The following is a 21351-nucleotide window of genomic DNA, read 5'->3' as shown; positions in this document are numbered from 1 at the left end:
CGCGTTAGCGTATAGAAAAGAACCGGGAAATCCATACAAAACGGGTAAATATGTTACTGCATAAATAGTTTCCACTTAGGTTTTTCTGTAACATTAATTCATTTTTGTTTCTTTCTCATTACTTTGTATCCAGGGAAGGGAGAGTATCAGTGACTACGCCATCAGCTTTCACTACGTCCCACCAGAGAAAATGCTGACGTTGGAGTTTTACATCTACCACCTGCGTCCTTACGGAATTAATTCTGGAAGGCAAAATTTGAATCGCAAAGCAGACGGCGGTTGAATCGGGTGCAGCAGAACTAGTCAATCAAATTGTTGCCTTTTATATTGGTTTTTGTTTTCAAAAAGTATGTATGTGATATTTTAATATATATTTTGAAGTCCATAATTCTGTTTCAGTAAATAGTGGCTATCTTTAACGCTTGACAAAGTCATAGAGATTTCGTATGAAAGGGTATCTCTATAAGAGCACAATTCTGACATTATCCGCTTTCTTATAAGGGTAGTGGCTGATAACAATATAGGTTTCTAGTTAAATGGTTGAGAATGTGACATTAAACTATTGAAAAGGGCAAGTACTTCAATGTGAGACACAAACTATTTTTTTTTGCATTGCTTAATTGGCATTCCTAAAAGATCGCGATATTATAACATTTTGTGTGACGTACGTAATTCGGGATTTATTTTGTATTATTTTTTGTTGGGGGGGGGGGGGGGGGAGCAGAAAGGACGCTAAAATTTTCCGCGTATTATATCATACGATTATTAGGGATGACAAAATAATGAAGTTAGTAGTAGTGGGATAATACTTGGCTTTAGTTGCACGGTGTTGAAACACTTCCGGTGTCTTTATGTCCACGATACAATGAAGACAACGCCTACCTGATCATCTGCAGAAGTAGTATGTTTAGTAAAAAACACCTAACTATGACATACATTGAAACCTGCTGATTGTTTGTATTTATCAAAAGTCAACAAGGTCATCTTACTGCCTTTAGTGGTTTTATTTTTTCTAACTCTAAATAATTTGTTAATATTGAAAGAGATGTATTTTTGTAAAAAATAAACATAAAAAAAAAAACAACAATCTAACCAAACAAAGGAAAAAAACTATTTAAGTCTAAATTGTAGAACTAACTATGTACTAATCCCACAATGAACTGTGTAAAAGTCTAAATTACCACTTCAGGGTTAAGTTTCTTTCTGTCTTGTAAAAATAAATAATATCTCTTTACGTTTCACATTCCGCCATGGGTTGCTATAATCACGTGACAGATTACTGAGTGCGGTTAGCCAGTAGACCCATAGAAGATTAGCAAGTTTTTTTACGGTTTGAGACTTTTTAATTTTTATTTTGGCAGTCTCCAAACACGGGCCAAATGTTGTTTTTTGTAGATCTAGATTTAATCACGTCTCACGAATTCAATGAAGATAATTATGAACAGCAAAACTTTATTGCTAGACTTTACTTCATTTAGGTGGCAATGAAATAGTTTTAATTTTATTTTTAAATGTGTGTATACCTTTTCGAGACATTCAAAACTTTTGAAGCATGGAAAAAAAAAAGGACCACCAAATAGGTGTGATCATCATCATTATATGTTGTATGACTTTCGTCGTAGGGGGCAATGGCACAGCCAGGGATTAAGGGGCCCGGGCCTTGACCTTTTTCGGGGCCCCTGCATTTTGACATTCGACATCGTGACATGAGATAATGTGCTTAATGTATCATATCATCTAGATCAATGCTTTCTAGCATTTTTTTTTACTCCACGTGAATAGGAAGATTACATGGCAGTGATGGGCCCGCCTCAAGTGGGGTCCCGGGGGACTTTCAAATTCGGACCCCCCCCCAACCCTCCACTGGTAGAAGGGATAGTAAGGGCCCTCCCCTCAACATTTGATCAATTATAGTTATTTAACAGCAATAGTGCGGCCCCAAGGAGTAGATTTGTAAACCTAATGTTTGAACAATAACTACGAACTGTTCTAGCTACTTCTAACTTGTAGAGTCCACAACTGTATGGGACTTCACAGTTGAATTGACCAACAAAGTGTAAAAAAGCTTTGTACTTAGATTTTAATGTACATTCAATGTTACATATCTACTGAGCTTGCGGGCGTGCTTTCAAATCAATTTGCCTTCAAATTTGGGAAGGGGGGGGGGGGTATGCAAAGAAAGTCAATAGGGCTTCAAAAGAAGAGGACCCATTCAAAGCAGAGACACAGAGACAACAAATACCTATTTGTGTCAACTCAGTTGGTTTCAGATCGAGTCCCGAGACGGTACTTAATGGGAAAAAAAAGACAACTTTGACATAATCTTTCTTTTCAACTTTTTTTCTTTTAAATGGTTCAGTAAAAGTTGGTGACTCTGGTGATTTGTTCACTTTCTCCTTGTACCGATCACATTGAATGACTGAGTGCACTAGGTCCACCTAGACTCGTCATTTCGTTACTAAAGAAATAAGGCACTAACGCATTCAAATACAGATATTGACTTTCTCAAGTATCATGGTCTCAAGACCATTCCTACATTCACAATTTTAAACTGGCAATCAGACAGAGCAGCAGTGTCAGCGGCGGCCCCATTTAGAGGGAAACGACACATAGACGTTGGATAAACGTAATTATGCGAAGTGAAATGTTTGCATGATGTTGGTCTTCGCTCTCAAGTTTAGGTGGAAACTTTCAAATTCATGCAGCAATTAAACAAACACTTGGTGACACGACTTGATATTCACAACTTTCTGGAGAATTTCTTAGTCTGAATCTGAGTAAGAATGGACTCATGATAAAGTGTAACTAAACATACTTAGGGTGGCTGCCTGAAAGTGTAGTATGCGCTCGGACTGTTACGATGACTCTGCCGTCCTGCAGGATATTTAGACTCTAGGGAAAAATGTCTCTGTCGGGGGAACTTGTAAATGTTACACGAGTCAAGTCACACTTCTTATAAAGCACAGAAGTTACTTCACAAAAGAAGATGATTACTTCCTTTGCATGTACCAAGGTGAATCTAGTCCTGCATGTTAATCAATGACTTAAACTCTGCCAAATCGTTGGTTGTCCTGCCTGATCCAGGCAACCCATTCTATGCTCTAATAGCACCAGGAAAGGAGGAGTATGTCCATAAATACTCTTTGTTCTTGAAACTGAAGGATGTTTCTATTTCTGCGTGTCATCTAAATTTAGTTGTGTTTTTCTCTTTTACACCAGACTATCATTATTGGTTTAAACATACATGACCGGTGGCGAAAGAAACATGATCTTAACATTATCTGCCCTATAGACCGCATGGTCTAAAAGGGGAACTTTTTACACCTGAAAGATAAAGGAAAAGAATCCCCCCTTTTTCAGATCTTGCAAACTATAGGGCAGATCTTCTGTTTCTATAACCATGGTTAACGAAGGTGTCATGTGGCCAGCACAACGACCAACCGCTTTTACTTACACCAACTGATATTATGTACCCATTAGAGTTGGGTGGACTCGAGGTCATCCATAAATTCCCGAAATTTGAAATTTCTGTCTTCACCAAGTTTCAAAGCCGAGACGCCTAGGCTCAGAATCCAAGCGCTATACTACTCCGCCACTACAATCTTGCACACCTGAAAAGCAAATTCGAATATGTGTTTTCCGTATGCGTGCTTGACTTGAGAGGCACGCTTTAGAAAAAGTCTAGGTATTGAGAAGCCTGAATTAGGTCAACAACATAAGCAACATTTGTTTTCACCACCAGCGACATCGTTTATGTGTTCACACAATACAGAAGTTTACAAACAGCTCTTCGTTTTCTAAGCTGACTTGCTGGCCTTCTAAAGTGTGTATTATTTCAAAGTCACACCGCCCCTAGAGTAGCCATGTCTCTATGTGAATAGTTTAGCATGCATTATCATGTATTATTTGGATTCAGACAGGTGTATGACGGCTAGTAGACCGGAACTGATTCACCACCTCTAGTGATAACATAGTGATACCCTGTGTGAACTGGTGGGACGCAGTGAGTGCTTTGGAGTAATGGATTCTTATTTCAATATGGTTGCCGATATGACATTCAATGGTTTTCTTCTGCGTGTTGCCTTATATGCTCTCTCTGTGTGCCAGGAATAGGCTGTGCTTTATGAATAGCTTTTTGTCTTTCTCTGCCTAGAAAGGGACGTGTCATTATGAGATCATTTGATTATCTGGGATTACTTAACACGGTTGGGTCTTGGTTTGAGTCCCACATGTGTTCGGTATAACTGTAGTTTAGGATAGGTGGATGTGTTTGTATGTCAGTGGTTTTGAGTGTTTGTGTGTAGGTATTTATTGACATAATTAGATCTAGAGCGGTGAGTATTTGATCGAATGATTTCGATTTGTTTGTTACAGATGACCGACCATCAGGGGCGGACTGGCTATACGGGCATTTGGGCAAAACCCCGGTGGGACGGTACTCCAAAGGGCCTAAAGCGCCTCATGAATGCCACTATGGCACGCATTAAATTGTTAAAGGTTTTATAATATTCTCATATATAAGGGGTTATATCTTTTTATATATCAATCTTTTACAGACTATAGTGTAATACTAATTTAATCTAACACATTTTCAAAGATAATGTACTAGGCTACATCCGTAGACAGTGCTATTAGTAGGCTTCATCCTGTTAGGGCCTACAAACCTAACGATTAAAAAGCAACCTAAGGCCTATATTTCTTATAAAGATATAGAGCATGCATACAGTTATCGATACATAAACAAAAATAACATAATAATTTTGAGAAAAGAGAGGCCTATAATTGAAGGCCCATCATATGATATACAATTTATGAGTTGTACTGTATAGAAATGCCTGGGCCGATTTTGACATGTAGTCCACCTCTGCCGACAATTCATATTTAGTTCTCATTACGTATTCGTGGATGACGTTTCATAATAAGTTGACTTAAGTTGACTATAACTTACAATTTACCCATTCTTTTTTTTTAGCTTACAGCCAGCGTGTGGGGAGAGAGAGAGAGAGAGAGAGAGAGATGGAATGGTGTGTATCTCTAGCACAGTACATATATCTTTGTAGACATGCATAGTTTGTTTTATGGACGGCTACTTTGTCATCTCAAAACAATGATGATGTCATTGTCATTTCATTCGTTTGTGTCTTGATACCATGTCTTTGCAAGTTTCTGTCTTGATCTGATGTGTCTACAAATTTGTGATTGTGTTGATAAACTGTGTCTAGAAGTAGGGACTGTCTTGATATGATTTGACAGCAAATGTGTGATTTTTGTTGTCACATTGTGTTTGTGATTGTGTTGATATAATGTCAGTGTGTCTAAAAATGTGTGTCTTGATTCAATGTGTCTAGAAGTTTGTGTTCGTTACTATACAGTGTTTCTAAAAGGTAGTGATTGTGTGATACAATGTGTCTACAAGTTTGTATGTGTAATAATAGTCTGATACAGTGTCCACAAGTGTGTGACTATGTTGATACAGTGTGTGACTATGTTGATACAGTGTGTCTACACATTTGTGATTCTGTTGATACAGTGTGTCTACATGTGGGATTGTGTTGATACAGTGTGTCTACAAGAGTATGATTGTGTTGATACAGTGTGTCTACAAGTGTGAGATTGTGCTAATACACTGTGTCTACAACTGTGTGACATTGTGCTGATACAGTTTGTCTACAACTGTGATTGTGTTGACACAGTGTGCCTTCAAGTGTGGAATTGTGTTGACACAGTGTGTCTACAAGTGTATGATTGTGTTGATACAGTGTGTCTACATGTATGATTGTGTTGACACAGTGTGTCTACAAGTGTATGACTATGTTGATACAGCGTGTCTACAATTGTGGGATTGTGTTGACACAGTATGTCTTCAAGTGTGGGATTGTGTTGACACAGTGTGTCTACACGTGTGAGATTGTGTTCACACAGTGTGTCTACAAGTGTGATTGTGTTGATACAGTGTCTCTACAAGTGTGTTATTGTGTTGATAAAGTGTGTCTACAGGTGTGTGATTGTGCTGCTACAGTGTGTCTACAAGTGTGTTATTGTGTTGATACAGTGTCTCTACAAGTGTGTTATTGTGTTGATACAGTGTGTCTACAAGTGTGATTGTGTTGATACAGTGTCTCTACAAGTGTGTTATTGTGTTGATAAAGTGTGTCTACAGGTGTGTGATTGTGCTGCTACAGTGTGTCTACAAGTGTGTGAGTGTTGTTACCATGGGGTCAGAAGAAACCTGTCCCTCACACTTGATTTCGTTCCAAATGTTTACTCAGCGGTTACATGCAGTGGCGGCAAGTGTGTGGACTAATGAAGGGGTGGCGAGGGTCAAATAATGTCCACATGTGTTTGAATGTGTGTGTGAGAGAAACGTGACCGCCCTGGCGAGGGAATGTTGTCCCCTACAAGGTAACCAAAAGTAGACCTTCTTGATTTTGAACTAACATGAACAACCCAACGACTTTGTTAGAAAAATGTTGAACTTGCCATGTTGAGTCCCAGATAACCGGTCCTTGGTTCTTTGTTTATTTGTCCCTCGACTTACAGACAGCAAGCGAATTACACTATAAACAGAGGCGGCGCTAGGATTTTAAAATAAGGAAGTTATACATTTGAAGAAGAAGATAAAAGTGTTTCGTGGGAACTGTCAAAATGCCCCAGAGTATTTCGACGAGCAGAACATAATAAGAAAAAGAAATATGGACTACAAAATTGAGACAGAAGTGTCTTCTATTGGTGCCCTCCTTGATCTCTAAAAAGTATCGACACTGTAACGTTGAAAGGATTAGAATAGTTCTGTTTTAAAGCACATATCCTGGTCAGACAGAGGACGGAGCTGTTTGCAGTTCGCAGCTAAACGAGTAGAGGGACGGCGTTGGTTTACGCCAAACGACTGCCTGGGAAGTGTCAATGACGAGTTTCTATGTTAGGGTCAGTTTGGTCTGCTTTACAATGTTTGAGGTTAGAGGTTAAATGCAATAGATTCCCCAGATCCTCATAAAGAGAGAGTGTTGTGAGCTATTGTATGATTTGTTTAGAGGCGTCCCCCCCCCCCTCCCCTACTTTCTACGTGGCTCCTCATCGAGCTACAAACAGTGAAGTCCATCAGTCACTTAAAAGATTGTTCATTCCTGCACTCCATCAGTCACTTAAAAGATTGTTCATTCCTGCACTCCATCAGTCACTTAAAAGATTGTTCATTCCTGCACTCCATCAGTCACTTAAAGGTTGTTCGTTCCTGCAGTCCATCAGTCACTTAAAGGTTGTTCATTCCTGCAGTCCATCAGTCACTTAAAAGGTTGTTCATTCCTGCACTCCATCAGTCACTTAAAGGCTGTTCATTCCTGCAGTCCATCAGTCACTTAAAGGTTGTTCATTCCTGCAGTCCATCAGTCACTTAAAGGTTGTTCATTCCTGCAGTCCATCAGTCACTTAAAAGGTTGTTCATTTCTGTAGTCCATCAGTCACTTAAAAGGTTGTTCATTTCTGTAGTCCATCAGTCACTTAAAAGATTGTTTATTTCTGTAGTCCATCAGTCACTTAAAAGGTTGTTCATTTCTGTAGTCCATCAGTCACTTAAAAGGTTATTCATTTCTGTAGTCCATCAGTCACTTAAAAGGTTGTTCATTCTTGCAGTTCTGTTGAGTACATGGAGTACTGAAACTTTGGTGTCTGTGTTCAAATCTGTGTTGATACTATTTCTTAGAACATACACATTTTTTAGAATACAAAACTACACATTTTTTAGAATACAAAACTACACATTTTGCTGAAATAGAATAAAAATAAATAAACTTTAAAATAGATAGGTCTTAAATCCTAGTAATTACAGTACATAAGAATACATAGATCTTAAATCCTAGTAAGTACAGTACATCTCACGTAGTACATTCTCCGTATGTCATATAAATCCCTTGTTAATAGGGCCTCAATGCTTATAACTCTGTCACTAGCGTTAATAAATTAGCCAAGGCCAAGGCTCTCACAATTTCTAAGACCATTTCACTCTTACAAACTATGTTTTATGAAATATCAATTATGCTATAAAAGGATTAACACGTGATCCATGTTATAAAATACGTACAATATGTTTCCAACTCTACTTCGCTCTAGACGTCTCAAAATGCTGAATTAGATTTAAGATAACAAAATGTAATGGATTGATTGATTGATGGATTGATTGATTTACTAACAATTTCAACGTTGAGTAGTTGTTTTTCGTCTTCAATTACAGCCCCTTATAAGTCTGATCTAAATAAATCAGTTGGTTTGGTCATGAAGTTCTCCTCAAAACAAAAGTCAGATCAAACATTGATTTATACACACTTGCTTTACATGGGTCCTGGCGAAACCAAACTGTATTTAGCTCTTATGGCACGACGTTTTCCCCCTCTTCTTAAATTGTCCCTGCATTAAGGGGGCGTTCACATAGGAGAGACAAACACGCCGGTAAGCTCGTGTGAACGTGGACTAATAATGCGTCGTTACACTCTTATTTCGCCTTTTTGCTCTGTCAGTCTCTTTATATTAAATATGCTGTTATGTGACGCTGTCAAAATTATTATTTTGTTTTTGTACTACGACGAGGACACATTTTTTTGTAAAGAGTGGAAATATGATAAGAAAAGTAGATAGTATGTAAAGAGATTTGATGAACACCTCCCTACCGCACCTGCCTCTTTCTCTCACCGCCCCCCCCCCCAAACAAAAAAAAAAGCGCTCAGACATGTGACCGAACCCCTATAAATAATATTGTGAAGTTCTGATGCCAGATTGTGCTTTGTCAGCTCTATGCATAGTACACAAAGGAATAACGAAGCGCTCAATGCCTTGGATTGCAAACCAATCAGCAGTTGAATATTTATCTTATCATATCTTTATCATATGAACTATGTGTACTATGTACATGACATTTTTACTTGTATGTTGGTTGTTGTTTTTTTGACCTATTTATTTGTATTCCTCCGCCGTGACAATATGTAATCATGCATTTATCTGAAATGACGGTGTCGATTTTTTTAAAATTTCATTTCATATGATAAGGTCGTTACCAACATGTAATCATCTCAGATGCCATTCTGTATTCATATAACACGATAACATTGTGTGTTCATCTAATTTTATGAGATCTTTATGTGTTCGTTTGACACGCGGGATAAAATTGGGGATTTCTCTTGCATAACGACTTTGCACAGAGGTTAAAGAGCTTACAGCTCAGCTCCATATAGCGGAAGAAGAAGAAATATTAGATAACGAAAGTGTTAAATATAACCTTGTAAATAGATCACTCTAGAAATGTATGAGTCACGTAGTGCTAACATGATGTATGTATCTCATATGATGACAGCATTCTGGGTGGATGGGCCAATACGTGTACACTACGTCTGCAGTTTTAGAAATTAGATTTGGCAGTGTGAGATTTTGAGACATTTTCTCCCATGACATTTGTTGTTGTCATTGCTATTGGTGTATGTTGAAATTTGAAATAAAAATTCTATTTTGAGTAAATGAAACTTTGGAATTGAGTCATTTCATTTTATCTTTCTGTAAGTCACATTAACAAATAGCAATATTTATCAGTTGAGCTCGATAAAGTGTCAAATCTTTCTTGGTCCTATTGGTCAATGAAGAAGAAGGAACTTGTCAATGCTCAGAAAGCGGAAAGGATTAGGACAATGTTTAGATAAAGGAAAGGTACGTGTCAAAGCACAAGAAAGGAACAGAGAAAAGAAAGGAACATGTCAATGTTCAGAGAAAAGAAAGGAACATGCCAATGTTCAGAGAAAAGAAAGGAACATGTCAATGTTCAGAGAAAAGAAAGGAACATGTCAATGTTCAGAGAAAAGAAAGGAACATGTCAATGTTCAGAGAAAAGAAAGGAACATGTCAATGTTCAGAGAAAAGAAAGGAACATGTCCATGTTCAGAGAAAAGAAAGGAACATGTCCATGTTCAAAGAAAAGAAAGGAACATGTCAATGTTCAGAGAAAAGAAAGGAACATGTCAATGTTCAGAGAAAAGAAAGGAACCTTCTATTTAAAAAAATCACAGATCTAATTAAGTCTTATAAGAAGAAAGCCACACTGGCCCTTTCTATTATGTTAGAAACAATGATTTCCAAAGTGGTCTATATAGACCCCCAGGGTTCTACGAAGACTTTCAAGGGGTCTACGAAAGTTAAAAAGGGAAATGGGGGTCTATGAGATGTGCACGGGGGTCTACGATAAAGAATCTTAATTCAGCATGAATTTAATTTTGACAATTGGAATTTCTTTCATACACACATTTATGATTTGTACCTAAGGAAATCTTTAAAATTTTTAGCCTGCTGATGGAATGAAAAATTGTTTTATTTAATTGAATAACTATATTTGAATTCTGTAATTTTGTCTAGTTATAACTTTAACAAATAGAAATGTAGACTGTACAGTGTTAAGTATTTGAAATTGAACTTCATTACTTCATTGTCAACAAGCGAGTGTTAATGTGCCATTTTTTTTAATGCTATGAAACCAATTAAGCTGGTGGATCATTTGAGATGATGCCACTCTGATAAAAGATAAAGGTATGCAAAACTTTCAAACACTCAAAAGATAAAGTCCAGAATACAATCACAAGATCTCTCTTTGACCTGACATTGAGAAGATGATGATGAGTGAGCGTTTTACTATATCTCTTTACTTCTAGCAAAATACTAAAAAACCTCACACGATAGGCAAATTATTGATTTCAGCATTAAAAGAATTTCATGTTTGGGTTTTGTGGCCGGTGCCTTGTTTAGGGCCACTTGATGAAGAATGCTATTTTGAAGACATGGTCGGCATTCTCTGGTGACACTCCAAAAGAGCTAATTTCAATGGTCCCAATTTTAGCTTCTGGAACATACGTTTTCTCATTATGATGTGTTCGGTTCTCATGTGAAAAATTAGAAAGGGCCTTAGTGGATAGTTTATAATAGGTGTCATCTTTCTTGTATATCGAATGAGAGCTTGTCCACTTCTCGTTTTTACAATTCACAATTAGTTTCTTCATTTCTTCCGATGAAAGGGCGATGTTCAAGTGTGTATATGTGTGTCAGCCTTCTATTTCCTTCTGTTTCAACATTGGAGAACAGTGTTCTTGCAGCTGTTGTTGAGCTTTACAAGGTCACACAATTATGTCTTGTACAAAATCTTTTGGATGTTCCTCAGATTATGTGGATAATTACATCCTAGCCCAAACCTCCCGGCGGGCGATGCAAGCAGGCAAGGTGACCACCAAACGTCAGTCCAGGCATCATGAGGCATTTAGGAGTTATCAGAGTTTGTCAAGCTTTGAAGGACTATTTTTATATTGGTCACGATAAAAAATTAACTGTTTTGGCGACCTGGGCTGCTTCGCTAGCATGGTAGCTGTCACACACTGGGTTGGACACCCCCCCCTGGATTTAACAAACTCCCTCCACTTGGCCCTGAAAACCGTAGGCGGAGGAGCTCCCAGTTAGCCAGGTTACTCTTCAGTGTTTCTTTATTTCGTATTACAATGAACAATGACTCGAAACTGCAAGGGAGTCTCGGGTGAACTAGAGAGCGACATTGCCTGACATTCGATCATCATAACTAATTGACCCGTATCCTCAGCCCGTTAACTAAAAATTCAGTTGCACAATACATCCACAGGGCCTTACACCAGGACATAGTGTTGGATCGGTCTTAATGTTGGATCGGTCTTAATGTTGGATCGGTCTTAATGTTTGATTGGTCTTAATGTTTGATTGATCTTAATGTTGGATCGGTCTTAATGTTTGATTGGTCTTAATGTTGGATCGGTCTTAATAAAACCTTGAACATTTGGGTAAGTGAACTTTCGTAACAGTAATTTGAATAGAAAGTTGGCAACACTGATCTTCCCATAGAACGAGTATCTTAGCCTTAGTTTCGAATATTAATCTCTATCATTAGATCTTCTTTTCGTTTTCTAACGCTCTTCTTTAGGTTCCTTTCTATTGTTGGCACATTTCTTTGCATAATTTCATGTTCCCTTTCCCTCCTACTGTATCTCATTGCTAACAAATGTTATCAGGAACTTCAAAATCAAAATGAAATTAAAGAGGTTTATTGTGATTAGCTTATCAATAAAAAATAGTGCAAGAAACATTTTTTTTGGTTGACGTTTACAGGATAAAATAATACTAAGGCTTGTCTTCGAGTCCGAAGATTAATTTGGAATGCAGTATTTCCCGTATCTACGTAGCCCCCCCCCCCCCCCCCCCAGAGGCGACCTACATATTTAGCCACATCTAGGGCAGGCATAACCATTGTCCGCCGGTGGTCGATTTAGATTTTCCTTTCGCCGTCTACGTCTGTCCTAGGCTGCGGATTTTATTTTGGTTTCAAAAGTGTATTCCAGGGCCATTGTAAGCAGGGGCGGACTGGCTATATGGGCAAACGGGCAAATGCCCGGTGGGCCGGTAACAAATGGGCCGGTCTGGTCGCGAACAAAGAAAAAATCATTTTTTTTTCAATGCAGACAACTTTAAAAAAAAATACAGCAGCGAGACACAGATGCCCGAACACGTTTCCTTTTTTTTAAAATTTATTTATTACTCTTAATTTTGTTTGAAATTCAACAAGAATTTTTAAAAAATGTACACTATACACTGTAGCCTACCTATTATCATTTGCAAAACGTTAGACCGTACTTTTTGCTATGCACGAGCGGCATTAACTTCAACACTTCTTTGATGTCTTCGAGGTTGTGTTTGGCCTAATTATTTTGCTGGTCGGCATATACGTTTGATGACACTCCCTTTTGTTTTTGCACCTTCCCTCCTCCGTCTTTTGATCGTTCCATTGGCAGTTAACGAAAAAGAGGGATGAGAGAGGTTAAGTTAGAAAACATTGATATAACGCAGAAAAACAATTGAGGCGACAATTAGCTCTTTAACGGATAAAACAGATACCCACACATATAGAACTAGAAGGAAATGAGAAGGCTGACACACTCGTCAAGAGTGGGACAACAAATTCACAATTAAATTGCACTCGATCCAGAAGAAATAGTAAATAAAATAAATGAGAAATGGTCACGCTCTCATGCGAATCACAAGAAAGATGATGCCTATTATAAACTCTAATCTTACGACTCAGAACCGGACACAACAGAATGAGACAACATGTCCTTCAAAACTGTTCACTTTACCATGAGGCCCATACAATACACTGGCCCCAAAACACGCCAATAGAAAGAAAACTATATGGAGAGCTCCCTGATTTAAAAACCACTGCGCAGTTCATCTCATGTCTTGGTCTAGTCATCTGAACGCTCCAACTTAACAATGAGAACGAGGAAAAAGAAGAAGCTCTTTAACACTAGGCCCCTACTTAATAGGAATCAACTTTAACACACACACACAGCCACGAAATTGCAAACCACTCAACTTATTCACAGCTCGATATGAGATTTGTACAGAAAAAGTAAGTTTCCTTTTTGTTAGCGGCCCCCGCTATTAGGTTTGTGCAAAATGTCCGTCTGTCCGTCTGTCCGTCTGTCACACTCAGATCTCGAAAACTAGAAGAGATATGAAAAATATTATTTCATCATTAAATCCGGCTTGAAAAGTTTAGGTGCAACGGCTACTTTTGGTTTTCTAAAAGCAAACCGTTTAATTTATAAAATTAATTATGCAAGCGATTTTTTCATAAAAATACACCAATTCTAAAACAATTACGTAAATGTAAGCGAGGCAATGTTACAATATGCTAACAAAGATGGACTGTTTTTGTGTATTTTCAGTATCACCAAGTCAAATATATTTTAAAAATGTACAGGAAATGTTTACAACAAATATAAATAATAGTTAAAGACGTTTTTTCTGGTCAACTAGCTGCTAAAATTAAAAGAAAACATTTCTGTTTGTTTATAGAGGCTAATAATGCACTTGGTATGTAAATATCACGCACATTTTTTTAAATGGACTTTTTATGCAGCGATTTTTGTGCAGTAGCGTAACGTCGCAACATGATCAGGTGCTAAACCAATTCCTTAAAACTTTTTTTAAAAATAAGATTTTATTTATTTTTTGTTTAGTGCCCCCATCCGAATAAAAGAAGCTTATGTTTGTGCGTTTTGTCTGTTGGTCGGTCTGTCCGTCACGATTAGATTAAAAAAACTAGAACTGTAAGCTAGAATAGAACTAGAAGCTATTGAAAATCTGATTTACCCTTTAATGTTCCTCCCATAACATCTCAATAGTTTTAAGTATCTAAAATTGATTGTTCCGGATTTTTTTGTGCAAAACTAATCAACGCCAACAAATGTTTGTTTGCTCTTCTAATTTATATTACATTCAATTTCCATGCTTAAACGTTGCAAAACACATTATCAATAATATGTTGCTCCGTTTTTTATGTAAATAGCATATTAATGCTAAATCAAAATCTCTATACTGATTTATATTTCATTAAGTGTAAAAATGTTCCGGATATTGTTTTATAAAACATGAATTATGCCTAATGATTGTTTGAAATCGCATAATTTACTAATATTACACTTATATTATTTGACAATGAGTCACTATAATTTGGTTATCAATATCAAATTGTTTCGTATTTTCATCTTTAAACAAATTTTTAAACTATCGACAATAGGTTGTTCAGGGCTTTAAAAAAAGTAATTTACTAGAATTAATTACTGAAAATTACTTTTTAGACTTAATTTTCTTGCTGAAACATAACATAGAAGTTTTGTAATCGATTAAGAATGTTCCGGATTTCGTTTCTTACAAATCGTCGCCAGAAATTTCAGAATTTATTTAAAAATCTACTAACGCCAAATAATTGTTTGAACTCCCTCTTCTAATTAATAAACAAATAATTTTCTCATTTACGAAATAATGTTTTTACGGATTTTTATGAAAAATATTTTAACTCACTTCTCTCTTACAGTACATTTAACTTTCTACCTAAAACATTAAAAAATTTAATTATCTTTAATATTATGTTCCGATTTTTAAGGAAAACAGAATCCAAACACCAAAGTAAGGTATGAAAATCTCTCCACATGGCTGTAGTACATCTAATTTTTATACGAGACCATCCAAAAAATTTAATTAACGGTATTACATTTATCTGAAATTCTCTTTTTCTTTTACTATTTATACAAACATCCGGAACAATCTATTATATAAACTTTTCAATTGTGTTCATACCTAAAAATTATTGCGATGTTTTGAAACGTAAAATAAAGGTTAATCAATTTTTAATAACTTTTAGTTGTTGTTTTTTTATATCAAGATGACGGACAGACCGACTGACAGACAAAACGCAAAAACAATGTGGCTTTTATCCTCTTGAAATAAATTCTATTAGAACTCAGTGCACCAATGTCTATGAACCCTCGTTAAATATCTCGTGTAAATAAAGACATTTTTTTAATGGTACCGGTACTATTACCCTATTGTAAGGTAATGGAATTTTTTTTCCACGACGTCATATGAATGGACTCTTTAAATGTAATGCTAAAAGAACGCACTCCGTGCACCAATGTCTATTAACCCTCGAAAAATTGCTCGTATTGATTAAAACATATTTTAGTCTAACTAAGCCGTGTGACGTAGTGTTTTTTTTTCCTTTGACGTCATATGGAATGAATTCCATTCGTGCGGTTAGCGCGCTGGACTGTCGTTCGGATTTATCGACGGTCGAGGGTTCAAACCCTGCCCGCTGCCATCCCCCGTCGTCCTGCGGGAGGTTTGGACTAGGAAGTAAACTATCTTCAACTCTGAAGGAACATCCGAAACATGTAAAACATTTTTTTACACTTAAGGCTTACAAAAAAAATATTATTTAATTTTAAAAAGACAAATCTAGATCTAAATAATTTTTTTTACTATTATAATTAATGGCAAACTTATGCTTAGCATGAAGTCATTGATAATGTATAGGCTTATAGCGCTGTCCCATCCGATACTCAATGAAAGGATCCACATATTCACATATAGAAGTTAATTCGGTTCGGCTTCTCTACTCACTTAAAAAGTTTGACAACACTTTCTAATCTATCAATAGAGATTTATGCTTAATTTGAAAACTTACATACTGTATTGGTAGACTTTGTTATAATTGTAGGCTACTCATTAATGCACCACAGAACGTGACAGATGTATCACCAAAGATCTATCTAGGATGAACATAATGACTCTCTGTACGACAACTTATCGAACATTCATATTCCTGTAGAGAGTACTGTAGACATCCACCAAGCGACTATGTACACGTTAACATTCACCGGTGAAAGTCGACAGTCTCCGACTTCGTTGTACTACGGTTACAGCCTCACGGACAAAAAAAAGTATTTTGCTTTTACAATAAGAATTTTAAAAACAAACAATAAACTTTTTGTTTCCTTGGCCAGTCTATGGTATATGTATATCTGCCCTGGCCTATAGTGCGCACTAAATGACTAACAATAGGGTTGGGCAGAAAAAAAAATTGAATGTTAATTTGAAGCATTTTTATTTCATGAACGTTTTCTCGGAGGTTCTCGTGAATCTATTTGAGTCAAAACATGAATGTAAAGTGTAGGGGGAGGGGGCCACACTGACACTCACCACCCATAGACTACAACGACATGCATCAATTATACGTAGCGGTCATAAGACAAAACAGAGTCCAGCTTCAGACAGGCCATGCACATGCACGCAAAACACGTCCACAACTTAGGCTTCCACGCATGCGTCAATACAACATCCTAGGCCCGTTATTTGAACAGACAGACAGGTAGAAGACAGACAAGAAGAAGACAGACAGGTAGAAGACACACAGGAAGTAGACAGACAGGTAGAAGACAGACAAGAAGAAGACAGACAGGTAGAAGACAGACAAGAAGACAGCAAGAAGAAGACAGCAAGAAGAAGACAGACAGGTAGAAGACAGACAGGTAGAAGACAGACAGGTAGAAGACAGACAGGTAGAAGACAGACAAGAAGAAGACAGACAGGTAGAAGACAGACAGGTAGAAGACAGACAAGAAGAAGACAGACAGGTAGAAGACAGACAAGAAGAAGACAGACAGGTAGAAGACAGACAGGTAGAAGACAGACAGGAAGAAAACAGACAGGTAGAAGACAGACAGACAGTAGAAGACACAAACAGACAGACAGGTAGAAGACAGACAGGTAGCAGACAGACAGACAGGTAGAAGAAAGACAGGTAGCAGACAAACAGACAGGCAGATAACAGATAGTTTTAGACACAGACAGACAGACAGGTAGAAGACAGACATGTAGAAGACAGACAGACAGGTAGAAGACAGATAGTAGAAGACACAGACAGACAGGTAGAAGACAGACAGACAGAAGACAGACAGACAGGTAGAAGACAAACAGACAGGCAGAAGACAGATTGTTGAAGACACAGCCAGACAGACAGGTAGAAGACAGACAGGCAGTAGAAGACTCAGACAGATTGGTAGAGGACAAACAGAACGACAGACAGACAGGTAGAAGAAAGACAGGTAGAAGACAGACAGACAGAAAAACAGGTAGAAGACAGACAGACATTTGGAAAACAGACAGACAGGTAGGAGACAGACGGACAGGTAGAAGACAGATAGAAGACAGACAGACAGTAGTAGCCACAGACAGAAAAACAGGTAGAAGACAGACAGACAGTTGGAAAACAGACAGACAGGTAGAAGACAGACGGACAGGTAGAAGACAGATAGATGACAGACAGACGGAGCACTAGGCTCATAATCACTAGGTCTCCACTACTGAACAATTCTAGCACGCACTCCAGGACACGAGAATACGCAACGGACGTGAATAACTTCTCTTTGAAGGACCGTCTGTGATTCATAAGATTTAGAAGACAGAAGACAAATTATTTTACATATACATTGCAGAGGGGGGTAGAAAAAATCCCCCCCTTCACCGAAAAACGCCCATGATATGACGCCATTCATTTGTGGGCCGGTTTATATGGTAATGCCCGGGTCGATTCTGATACCCAGTCCGCCCATGATTGTAAGTGACCTCCATCTGTCTCGTTCAAGTTGGCGCCTAAGTTGGTCTTGCGTTTCCGTGGGGGCGCCTCTGTTACGTCGACCACCTTTCAGCTCACCAAAAAAGACTGCCTTTCATACTTTCGTCCCTCCATACGGGACCCGTCCCCTGCCCAGCGTAACATAAAAGATAACAGGACAACATAAAGAAACGAGAACGCAGAAAACATTTTTCTTATTTTTAGAGGAAAACGGTAATCAAATTTACAAATACATTTGTAGTAACTAATTTTATAAATACATATCTAGGCTATATACCCTCTCCCTTCTCTCAACCGATTAGATTAAAGACGTATCGTAATAAATTTCACGGGGAGACAATTCGGGATCCAGCACGTTTTTTCTCTATTCAGTTACCTTCCCTTGTGAGCGTATGGGTTGTACAAACAGTTAATGGATCAAGTTGGTAGCCAACCAGGCGGCAAAATGTATGAGAGAAAAAAAAAAGAGAAAACGCAATTAGATGTTCAGAACTGGATTACATCAGATCAAGTTGTCAGACTGACGTAAGACTCTTAGTGATGTAATAGATTGTACATTTTGGGAGTTTATCCTAAATAAAAATCTCTAAACTTTGAATTAATAGACAATAACAGTGAACCAAATTCTGATAGCAAAGATTTCAATATGTTAGCAGCTAGGGCGGCTAGGCTGTTCGTCTGCTAGTCCTAACATAGAACTGTTGGGCTTCTATCTACCTACATGCACATCTACTGACCTTTTTTTCTTCTTTGTCTCTATCTGTCTCTGCTTGTATGTGTCTCTCTTTGTCTCTGTCTCTATGTGTCTCCCTCTGTCTCTGCTTCTATGTGTCTCTCTCTGTCTCTGCTTCTATGTGTCTCTCTTCTGTCTCTGCTCAATGTGTCTCTCTTCTGTCTCTGCTCAATGTGTCTCTCTCTGTCTCTGCTTCTATGTGTCTCTCTTCTGTCTCTGCTTCTATGTGTCTCTCTTCTGTCTCTGCTTCTATGTGTCTCTCTTCTGTCTCTGCTTCTATGTGTCTCTCTTCTGTCTCTGCTCAATGTGTCTCTCTCTGTCTCTGCTTCTATGTGTCTCTCTTCTGTCTCTTCTCAATGTGTCTCTCTTCTGTCTCTGCTCAATGTGTCTCTGATATGTGTCTCTCTCTGTCTCTGATATGTGTCTCTCTTTGTCTCTGCTTCTATGTGTCTCTCTTCTGTCTCTGCTTCTATGTGTCTCTTTCTGTCTCTGCTCAATGTGTCTCTCTCTGTCTCTGCTTCTATGTGTCTCTCTTCTGTCTCTGCTTCTATGTGTCTCTCTTCTGTCTCTGCTTCTATGTGTCTCTCTTCTGTCTCTGCTTCTATGTGTCTCTCTTCTGTCTCTGCTTCTATGTGTCTCTCTCTGTCTCTGCTTCTATGTGTCTCTCTTCTGTCTCTGCTCAATGTGTCTCTCTCTGTCTCTGCTTCTATGTGTCTCTGATATGTGTCTCTCTCTGTCTCTGCTTCTATGTGTCTCTCTTCTGTCTCTGCTCAATGTGTCTCTCTCTGTTTCTGTGTCTCTCTGTGTCTCTGATATGTGTCTCTCTCTGTCTCTGTCTCTATGTGTCTCTGATATGTGTCTCTCTCTGTCTCTGTCTCTATGTGTCTCTGATATGTGTCTCTCTCTGTCTCTGTGTCTCTCTGTGTGTCTGTCTCTGTCTCTGCTTCAATGTGTCTCTCTCTGTCTCTGCTTCAATGTGTCTCTCTCTGTCTCTGCTTCAATGTGTCTCTCTCTGTCTCCGCTTCAATGTGTCTCTCTCTGTCTCTGTGTCTCTCTGTGTGTATGTCTCTGTCTCTATGTGTCTCTCTCTGTCTCTGCTTCAATGTGTCTCTCTATGTCTCTGCTTCAATGTGTCTCTCTTCTGTCTCTGCTTCGATGTGTCTCTCTCTGTCTCTGTGTCTCTGTGTCTCTGATATGTGTCTCTCTCTGTCTCTGCTTCTATGTGTCTCTCTCTGTCTCTGCTTCTATGTGTCTCTCTCTGCCTCTGTCTCTATGTGTCTCTGATATGTGTCTCTCTCTGTCTCTGCTTCTATGTGTCTCTCTCTGTCTCTGCTTCTATGTGTCTCTCTCTCTGTCTCTATCTCTATGTGTCTCTCTCTCTGTCTCTATCTCTATGTCTCTCTCTCTGTCTCTGCTTCTATGTGTCTATCTCTGTCTCTATTTGTCTTTCTCTGTCTCTGTCTCTGTTTCTCTCTCTGTCTCTGCTTCGATGTGTCTCTCTCTGTCTCTGACTCTATGTGTCTCTCTCTGTCTCTATGTGTGTCTCTCTATCTCTTAGTGTTCAGGAGGCGCAGTGGTTGAGCGGTAAAGAGCTTGGCTTCTGAACCGGGGGAGGGGGGTTCGAATCCTGGTGTAGACAAGTTTATATATATATATAACCCTAACCCTATTCTGATATAGACTTTCAAAGTATATATATATGTATAGTTTAGAACTTTAGACCAATAGCTCGTTACCACTTCACAGGACTGTACGACAAGGCGACGAGCTAATGGTCTAAACAGCCCACAGGTTGTGACGTTGAAGATCAGTGCTGTGGCCTTCTTTAGCGAATGGTCTTGATTCAGTACACTATTGAACGGAAGTTGGAACTTATTTTTTTTTTTGTCATAAAGAACAAAACCCTTTTTTTTTCAAAGCACTCTTGCTTAGAACAGGCTCAGGTCCACTTACTAGTACATTAGGGCTAGACTATCTGAAATTGATCTCAGTATAATATGTTGCTAGTGTCAATCGTTTGGAACATGAAAAGTTATAATAGCTGCAGGGGCTGCTTTCAATTATCACTGTGTGGAACTATGTTGATCAGCAGATATACATAATGACACTTAATATAATCCTAACGCTATTCTCATATAGACTTCAAAGTAACCCTAAAACGTAGATAAAACCAAAATAAGAAAAAACAAGGTTAGAAAGACAGTTTGTGTGGAAACACAAACTCGAAATGGTCCACTCAGGCAGGAAAAAAAGGCAGGTTTCAATATTTTCAGAAATAATATCATAATGAATTTCAATCAAAGGCAAATGACAGAGAAGAATGGAGAAAGAAGGTTGACAGATCCTGTTTGGTGCCCCAAAGGTCCAGCAGACCAAGGGATAGGTAAAAGTGAATGTGAAGTTAGATGTGAACCTGGTCTAACTGATGTCTAATAATGAGTATCTAATTGATCTAATAGTTTTGTAAAGGGTCAATCTCCTATTCAAAGCCTGAAGAAGAATAAACATTTTCGTAAAAAAAAAAAATCCTTTAGTTTTGTGCTTTACAGTTATTGTCACATGGTACAGTTCACGCGATAATATGAAAAAGTACTTATTAATT

At 38.1% G+C, this 21351-nt stretch overlaps 1 protein-coding gene across 3 annotated transcripts in view; it reads left to right on the top strand.

Annotated features, from left to right (window-relative positions):
* Positions 1 to 9506, top strand: part of LOC106079033 (glycoprotein-N-acetylgalactosamine 3-beta-galactosyltransferase 1-like) — a 66895-nt gene extending 57389 nt beyond the window's left edge. For all 3 annotated transcript variants that reach the window (XM_056017712.1, XM_056017729.1, XM_056017719.1), the window contains exon 7: positions 134 to 9506. In XM_056017712.1, coding sequence (XP_055873687.1) covers positions 134 to 283 — 150 coding nt within the window. In that variant the 3' untranslated portion in view covers positions 284 to 9506. The remainder of the gene's footprint in view (positions 1 to 133) is intronic.
* Positions 9507 to 21351: the final 11845 nt, after the last annotated feature.

Source organism: Biomphalaria glabrata, chromosome 1 (genome assembly GCF_947242115.1).
Source record: "Biomphalaria glabrata chromosome 1, xgBioGlab47.1, whole genome shotgun sequence".
Lineage (NCBI taxonomy): Eukaryota > Metazoa > Mollusca > Gastropoda > Planorbidae > Biomphalaria > Biomphalaria glabrata.
This window is presented reverse-complemented; position numbering and strand designations above follow the sequence as displayed.